This window comes from Nuphar pumila, chromosome 3, assembly GCF_984573655.1.
Source record: "Nuphar pumila chromosome 3, dmNupPumi1.hap1.1, whole genome shotgun sequence".
NCBI classification, from domain to species: domain Eukaryota; kingdom Viridiplantae; phylum Streptophyta; class Magnoliopsida; order Nymphaeales; family Nymphaeaceae; genus Nuphar; species Nuphar pumila.
Window position 1 is genome coordinate 139954319 of NC_143251.1, and position 9156 is coordinate 139963474.

Here is a 9156-nt window from a genome sequence, read left to right on the forward strand (position 1 = left end):
CCAAGCAGCCCAAGGATGGCCAGTGGCCCCGCCCGAACTGGTCGGTCTTGGGCCTAGTCTTCGAAAGAAGGCCTAACCTGAACTGGCCTTAAACCAAACCCGACAAAATTACGGGTTGGGTTGGGCCAGCCCGCAGGCTAACGGGTTCAAGTACATGAGTCAAAAAATGGATTCATATAAGATCCAATCTATTATTTTGCATTTTTTGATTTTTTTTAAAGAACCTATGAATTCAATGACACAAAAGAGAAATGTTGTAAATATACAATGTCTTGCAAATTAGTTCGAACTAAATCCATATTAGGCTCATGGGCCTAATAGTCCAGTCGTGGGTTTTATATTAGACTTGGGTATGAGCAGAACAAGTATATGGGGAAGCGTGCTTCCCAATTTAGGGAAAGCATGCTTTCCTCTCGTTTTCTCTTATTTTATATTTTTTTATGTTTTTTTTTTGTTTTTGCCTTCTCTCTCATTTTTTAGGTTATTTTAGGTTCGTTTTTTAGGTCACTTTTGAGACGATAAAATTTTTGAAAGTGCCTCGCTTCTCTCTTCTGCTTCGCGAATTGCTTCTCACTTTTACTTCTCTAATGAGCAACTTTGATTGGGCCTAGGCTCGATCCAGTTGGTCAACAGATCGGGTTTCACTAGGAGACATGTCAACAGCCTATTAAGTGACCCGATTCTTGATTAGGGTTTTCTTTCGTCATAAAAAAAATGATGTTGAATGCATCTATGAGGTCAAGTTGACTAGACGTATGTCCCATACTTAATTTCTAACTAGATAGTATGGTACAATAGATCGTTAAAGGCATACAACTGCTAACTCATGAGTTTATTTGCTTAACTCAAGTTAAAAGTTTAGGTGTGTATTATTAAAAATAGGAAATAGAGTGAGGGCATATAAAATAAGGCTAAAAGTTGGGGGTCGTTTTAAAATTACCATGATACGGAAAAAATGCAATTTTTTATTCTTACTTTCTTATTCAAACGAAAATAAAGATGGAGGGGGAAAAATTGGGAGGGAGGGAAAGGTTCGAGAAGTGCTAATTTCGGTTCCCGCTGTTCGGGTTGGGTTCTCTTATTCTTCTTCCCTCTCTCTGGGATTTTGAGGGTTGCCCTCTGACTGGTTCTGTCTCTCCGAGCTTGTTCAAACTCTGAGCGCCATTCCTTTCCAAGTAAGCTCACTCTCTCTCTCTCTCTCTCTTCAATCTTTGTTGTTCCTGTTTGATTTGGATCCTTTTTGTTCGGTGGTGTTGGTGTAATGAATCAATCTAGGTTTCGGGTTAACGGGTTTGTGGGGAGTGAAGCCTGGGAATGAATCTCTCTTTCTCTCTCTCTCTCTTCAATCTTTGTTGTTCCTGTTTGATTTGGATCCTTTTTGTTCGGTGGTGTTGGTGTGATGAATCAATCTAGGGTTCGGGTTAGCGGGTTTGTGGGGGAGTGAAGCCTGGGACTGAACCTCTCTCTCTCTCTCTCAGTGGGGAAGAGGTATTCAGGATGTGGGTCGATCGGGTTTTGAGTTAATAAATGCGTGGATGGGGTTCTAATTGTGATTACGGATGTAGGTTTCTCGTTTTCTAGGGTTTCGTTTGGTGGTTAGGCTTTCCGATTTTTTTGGGTGTTATTTGGGTTCCTGTAAATGAACGCAGTATCGAGTGTTTTGGTGCGTGTTTGTTATTCATTTCTGGGAGCTTTTGTTGGGGGAGATAGCGACATTCGTTGCTTTGTGATTTTTTCTGAATTCGGTGAATTGGGGTTTTGGGATTTGGAGAAAAGTCGGGTTTTGGAGTAGAATGTGTTCGTGATTCTCCGTTTTAGGGTTTCATTTTTAGATGATGAAGGCGAAGCCGTGAAAGATTATTAGGATTTTTGGATTTTGGAGAAAAATGTTTTTTTTTAAGCCAAATGCGTTAGTGCTTCTCCATTTTTGGGGTTTTATTTGGGTGTTGAATATAAAAAGTTTATGGGTTTCCGAGTTTTTTTTTTAGTTCGTTTTTGTGATGAGATTCATAAATGGCAAAATTTAGTCAGGATTTTGAGGGTTTAACGTTGATGATTAGTCGATTTTTTTGAGGATTTATATCATTTTTCATTTTCATTTTCATTTTCATTTTCATTTTCATTTGAAGGCAAACCCTCATTTTAAGACACGCCGTTGTTCAGCGATGAGAGGTATGCCACAGTGACACGTGAACACGGTCCCGTTGACCCACTGTGACCGAGTGGGGCTCGGTCAACCGTGTCAAGCCCTGAGGGTCGATTGCGATCTTTGCTAAAACTTTTAAGGCTTCTTTTTTACCCTTTCCTCTCGAACCCTCTCGACCTTTCCTCCGCTGCAGCGAGTCGGCAACGGCCTCCCGGCATCCGGCCGGCGACGTTCCGGCGACGGCAGCGGCCGGCGGTGCTAAGGTACCCCCCTCTCTCTCTGTCTATGAGGACCGAAAAGGGGAGGAAGAGAAAATGAACCCTAATTCAGGTTTATATGGGGATTTTTGGGGGCATCCTAGTATGGAATACGTTTGTTTGGGGTTCCGATTTTTTGGGCTTTTGATTTTGGGCATGGGGGAATGGTGAATCGCTGATGGATTGATGGGGATTTCCAAATACCTCCTAATTTTGTTTGTAAATTATGTTGCTTTGTTAATTGTTAGTTACCTTAGTTTTTTTACTTGTTAATGATAAATTGTTTAATTGTTTATTTGCTTCTTAATGATTAATTTGCTGTTCTTGCTTTGCTTAAAATCTGATTTCTCGTTAGTGAGTAACTGAGTGCTTGGTTAGCTGTGACTGTGGGACTGCAACTGTGAACAGTGGGGTTGTGAATATTTTTATTCTATTGCAAGTATGAGTAGCAAGGAGAAAATTACATAAGTGGGTTCAAGCTGCAGTGGTTTGTTAAAGGTGTGAATTGTGTTCTTGTTACTTGCTGTCTGTAAATGATTAGTGAATGAAAGTTGGAAACTCAGAATTTCTTGCACAGTTTGCAAAATTTTTGGTGTATACACACGCACACACATCGTGTCCTCATTTTCTATTTTTGCATTTTTTTTGAACCCGTGTCATATGTGCGAGCCACATATCCGTATCCTCCCTTGTCTTTGTGACATAGGTTACAGCCTAATCATGGAAGTACATTACTATTACTTTTCTGAATGGTATATCCCTGTTGGCAACACTTTCCTCTTGTGTGTTTTTTCCCATTGCTGTTTTTTACCTTGTATAATTTTTAAAGGGTGGGATGTATGGGTCTGTTGGTGTGTGTGTGTCAACCACTGTTTCCAAATTCTGCATCTATGCACTTATTTTTTTGGCATTTGTGTTTTCTATATTCATTGCAGAGCGCCGTGCAATTGAGATAATCCCTTTTTTGTGTCTTTGTTTTTGGTCGAACAGGAGTCTTCCCCCTCGAAGACTTTATTTTCTGGTGTTGCATGGTGGATGAGGCAAATTGTGATTTGACGATGAATCAACCATGTATTGAGTCTCTATCTTGTGCATTCCACAAGAAGAGTTAGATTGGATTGAAATGGTTTATGGTTTCATGGGTTAGTGAAATTTTGATTGCTAACATGATTAAATTAACTGTGGCCAACATGAATCCACTGTCAATACCTGAATTTGCTACATGAGAGAATTGGGACGGGTTGTAGTTTGAAAAGAAATTTGGGATGGAATGCAACAAGGAAGAGGCCCTACGGGCCAAAGAGATGGCAGAAAAGAAGATGGCGATTAAGGATTATACAGGGGCCCAAAAGATGGTTGTAAGAGCGACACAGCTCTTTCCTGATCTGGAGAATATTTCACAGATGCTGACTGTTTGCAGTGTTCATTGCTCGGCTGAAATCAAAATCCAGGGCTCTGAGATGGATTGGTATGGAATTCTGCAAGTTGAGCCAACTGCAGATGAGGCCTCTATCAAGAAACAGTACCGAAAGCTTGCTCTTCTCCTTCATCCTGATAAGAACAAGTTTTGTGGTGCAGAATCTGCCTTTAAGCTAATTGGGGAGGCACAGAGAATCCTTTCTGATCAAGAAAAGCGGGCACTGTATGACATGAAGAGGAAACAGGCAATGACCAGGACTAGGCCCAGTCTACCTAAGAAGCCTGCACAACCAAATCGTAATTCTTCTACAAGGAAACAACCTGGGTTTCCTAATGATTTTATGAATCATACAACACAGTTTGCAGGCCTGAATAGGCAGCAGCAGCAGCAGGCCCAATCTACAGTCGCACCAACATTTTGGACAATGTGCCCATTTTGTTCCATAAGGTACCAGTATTACAGGACTATTATGGATAGAGCTCTGAAGTGTCAGAACTGTATGAAGCCCTTTATTGCTCATGACATAAACATACCAGGCACTGGGCCTGACACGGGAACAGGAATGAATCGTTTCTCGTATCCTCAACAGAAAAATAGTGTAAATCAAGGGATTGGTTTTGGTCCTCATAACATTCCACGACCGGGAGTTTTTGGAAGCACCTCTTGTGGCATGGGTTTTCAGGGAAATGTTGCTGGTTCAATGCCATCAAAAAACTCTGCTGAAGTTTGGGGAGCTGAGAGTAGAAACAATTTTGAAGCTGAAAAAGTTGATGAGTTAAAAAAGGCGGTTGGTGTGGAGAAGCAACCTGTAAATAGCATGACAGGCAAGAAACAGAGTAAGGTAGTATCTGAATCCAATGACAGTGAGAGTGCTGATAGCTCGGAGTCTGAGGAAATTGTCCTGGAGGCGAAATTTCAGTCTGAGCAACCTGCAGACGCACGCACGCGGTGTCCACGAAGATCTTCTAGGAATAGGAGGAATGTTTGTTATAATGAAGATAAAAGTGATGATGATGATGATTTTGTGAGTGTGCCTCGTTCTAAAAGGTCAAAGAAAAGTAGAACATCAGAGGGTGATCATGAGAGCGAAATGGATTCAGCTCAACATGCAAAGAGTGCCGATGAAGATTCCAAAGGCAATCCTCCGGAAGACCAGAAGGACAATCAACCATCAGTGGGTACTTCTAAAGAAGAAAAAAATTTGAATTCAAAGAAGCCAGAAACAAATAATGCAAAAAGAAACAGTTCTGAAAGTGGTGAAGGATGCAAGCGTGAGGACCCTAATGAAAGTGATGAAGATAGTGAAACATCACCAGTGCCGAAGATTTTTGACTGTCCTGACCCAGAATTCCATGACTTTGATGGTGATAAAACAGGGAGCCATTTTGCAGCCGATCAGGTCTGGGCTGTGTATGATAACTTACATGGGCTGCCTCGTTATTATGCTGTAGTTAGGAAAGTTCTCTCCACAGACTTCAAGCTGCGGATCACATGGCTAGAGCCATCTACTGCTCGTAAGGAAGAGGAAGTTTGGTTAGATGCGGAGTTACCTGTTGCTTGTGGGAGATTTTCTCTTGGAAGTACTACAGTTACAGAAGACCGACTAATGTTTTCACATTTGGTGACATGTGAGAGAGGTCGTGGCAAAGAAAATTGCAAGATCTATCCTAAAAAGGGTGAGATCTGGGCCCTTTACAGGGATTGGGATATTAATTGGGGCTCTATTCCAGAAAACCACAAGCAATTTGAATACGAAATGGTAGAAATGCTCATGGATTATTCTGACGATGCTGGTGGCTACGTTGTATCCTTGGTCAAGGTGAAAGGGTTCCAAAGCTTGTTCCAGAGGATGGTAAATAAGGGATTCGAAGCTATGTTTCGTATTCCAGGAGGCCAGTCCTACAGGTTTTCTCATCAAATCCCTGCATATAGAATGAAGGGAGATGAGAGAGAAGGTGTATCAAAAGGCTCCTTTGAGCTTGATACTGCTGCTTTTCCTTGTAATTTTGAAGCTTCTGTGTCTTCTGAAAATTTGAGCAAAGGTGAAGTTGGAGAAACAGGTTCAGGATTTCACAGAACTGATTCTTCAACCTCCACACATACAAGTGAGAACAGGGAATCCTTTCCCGGTTTGCAGAAGCTGAAAACATATACACCTCAGAAGGGTGTGGAAAAATCAAAGGGAAAAAATACCCAGATACATGAGGATGTGAAATGCAGCGAGCAGGCTAGGGAAGATGTAAATGGGGTGATGGCCAAGCAGCCTGAGCAAATTAATGCCTGTAAGCAGCCCACGGAGGAAAGAGAAAAAATGAACAGTAATTGTGTATCTGAACCCCGTGAATGCTCTCCAAGAGTTTATGTAAGGAGTACCAGAAAAGATGTGCCTGAGTCGGGGGTGAATGTCAGTCCTGACTGTGACTATAAGAAACCTAAGGATAAACCATGCTCTTCATCACCATTATCTGCAGAGCGCCCTCATCGAGGTAATTCCAAAAAGCATTTGGCCAATGATGCGGGAAACAACCATGCTGTTGGAGGTTCTAAACACCATAACCCTCTCCAGACAGCATCTCCGGTTATTGATGTTGATGTAGATCCAGACCCTGAATTCCATGACTTCAAGAATGACAGGTCGATTGATAAGTTTCGGCTGAACCAAATCTGGGCGGTATATGATAATCTTGACAAAATGCCTAGGTCATATGCACGGATAAAGAAAGTGGATTCTTCAGCAAAGAAAGTCTATTTTACACGGCTAGAAATTTGTCCCGAGTGCATGTTGGATGATCTGGTCTCTTGGCTAGAGAGGGGCCTACCTGTCTCCTGTGGGGTCTTTAGCAGTGAAGACAGTGACAGTTTTGGTCCAAAAAAATTTTCTCATCAGGTAAGAGATGACCCAAGTTGGAAGAAAGGAAAATATGGGATCTACCCACGAGAAGGTGAGGTCTGGGCTATATACAACAAATGGAGTCTTGGATGGTCCCAATTGGATTATGAAGGGCACAAGTGTTCGATTGTGGAAGTTGTTACCAGTTACAGTGCAGAAAGCGGGGTGACAGTTCACCATTTGACAAAGGTGAAAGGACACCACACTGTCTTCAAGCATGGTAAGAGACAAGAAAATATCAAGCACCTGCTGAAATTCTCCCACCAAATCCATGCTTACCGGTTAACAGATGAAGATGGTGGAAAGTTGAATGGATGCTGGGAATTGGATCCTGCATCTCTCCAACCAAATCCTTTTGTTTGAGGCCCAAATGCAACTTATGTCCCTTGGTAATTGAGACACGAAATATTTTCATACTAAGCCTTGTCTGAAGTAGTAGATGAGGGCTTCCTGTAATCAGATCAAGCAAGTCTCAAGGTTGATCTCCTGCTTGTTACCCCTTTTCTCTCTTTTGGCCTGCCAGAATCCTGTTACACTTCCAATGGTCGACTTGTCATTTGATTAGCCCGCTGCTCTGGTAGTGAAGCTGACTCATCTTGTGTGTTTCCCGGTGGGTAGGGTGGTTAATCACAATTGTGAAGTTCTGTTTTGCTCAATCTGCTCAACTAATCGCCGACAGAATTCAAATCCTTGATTTTTAGTTGCTATATTTCTTGTTACTGCTTGCCTTTTTGCTGTTTCTAGTATCTTTTAGGGCGTGTTTGGTGCCCTATAAAAAAATCCAACACCGATAAAAGACCACCATTCTTTTTGCTTTGTGCATTTTTGAGGAGAAAAGGTTGCCAGTGTACCACCAGCGACTTTTTTCTCCATGATAAAATTCACCCAAACAATAACTAATCATTATGGGTCTTCCACATGAATCCTTCTCCTCCAATCATTTCTATCCAATGTCATGTCCTCGGTGAGGTTCAAAGCATTCATATCCTTTCCTATCATCTCCATCCATGTCTTCTTAGGCCTACCCCGACCTCTTTTAACTAATATATTTTCCCATTTCTCCATCCTTCTTACTGGAGCAAGATAAAATTCACCCAATTGATTTTTTTTACTGGCCATCAAACACACTTGTTTCTCTGCTGGTCTTGCCCTTTTATTGGTATAGAGCATTCCATTGTACGATCTCACTGGAAGTAGCCTTTCTCAATTTGTGGACCATGGGATCATGGAGGGGAAGTTATTTGAGGTGATCCTTTCTAATCTTTGCTATCTGTCTGTAACAATTGATTGCATTGACAATCCATTGACATTTTTCAACTCAGATAATTTTCCAAGGACAATACAAATTTTCCACAAAATTGTTAAGATTGCGTGAGTCTTTTTTTGGATAGTTGTCTAAAATGACATGTTTTTAGGATAGTTGTCTAAAATGACATGTTTTTCCTAGAGAAATTTGTCTTGTTTGATGGAGCTTGGAAATAAGAGCGGGCATCACTTTTTGTTCTGGCAAGGGGTGTTTTTTTCTCTTTCTTTCCTCCATTCTGATTGCATTCTCTGGGAATTTGAAAGGTATAGAACCTTAGTTGCTTCCTTACATTTCCAGTAACATGAACTAATGGAAGCACCATGTATGAGAAACTTTTTTCTGTAATTGAATTTTTGTTCTTGATGTGCAATTCCATTCATATTTGGTTTGCGCCATTCATGTGTGTCCGTGTCCCCAAATTGGTGTCACATAAGCAGAAGTTCAACTCCTGTTGTTTATTTGGTTTACCCATACCCATACTTACCTGAAGCTTCTAAAACCCCTAGAAGCTTGCTCTAGAAACGTGAAACTGTGTGCTTCTCACACTTTGAACTCTTTATCACATTCTCATTATGGAGAATGAGGAGCTTGCTTCCTGATATGAAATCAAACTTACTGATGTTGGAAATAGGTTTCTCATGCTAAAACATTGTATTTTCATTAGAAAATACAAATATAATGGATATTTTTTAGCAAAGGGCCTAAAAGATGCATTTGAGCAAAATCATTCCTTCTATGTATTTATTTGTTGTTTAAGATATTTCTCACTTGCTTCCATCATCACTTGTTAGCGACCTCCATCTTGGCTTTTTAAACCCATTCATGCTTCACGTGTCATGGCACTTGCACACTCACTTTTTATTTCGTGCATGGTGCATTGCCTCCCAACCCTACCTCTTATTTTGGTAACTATGATCAAATCCATGCTACCAGCTATCTGCAAACAGGGAATACCGTGTGCAGTTGTGTGAAATCAGCTGGCTAACTTTGTGATGCAACAAGCGGAGATGGAAACGGTAAGGGCATACAAACACGTACTGCATGCTGAATGCAAGCACATACTTTCTGAATTTGATGGCAAATTATTGCTTACCAAGAATCTTGTACTCAAATCCCATGGCTGCTGTCAGGAAGAAA

At 41.2% G+C, this 9156-nt stretch overlaps 1 protein-coding gene across 2 annotated transcripts; it reads left to right on the top strand.

The window, feature by feature from the left end:
- The first annotated feature begins 1014 nt into the window (after nt 1–1014).
- On the top strand, nt 1015–7420 carry LOC149844086 (uncharacterized). Of its 2 annotated transcripts, none has more exons than XM_090000314.1 (2): nt 1015–1175; nt 3394–7420. In XM_090000314.1, exon 2 carries the CDS (start codon nt 3669–3671, stop codon nt 7074–7076), a length of 3408 nt encoding a protein of 1135 aa, XP_089856440.1. In that variant the 5' UTR covers nt 1015–1175; nt 3394–3668; the 3' UTR covers nt 7077–7420. The 2 variants fall into 2 exon arrangements, with proteins under 2 accessions (XP_089856440.1, XP_089856439.1); XM_090000313.1 differs by lacking the exon at nt 1015–1175 and adding an exon at nt 2305–2409.
- The last annotated feature ends 1736 nt before the right edge of the window (nt 7421–9156 follow it).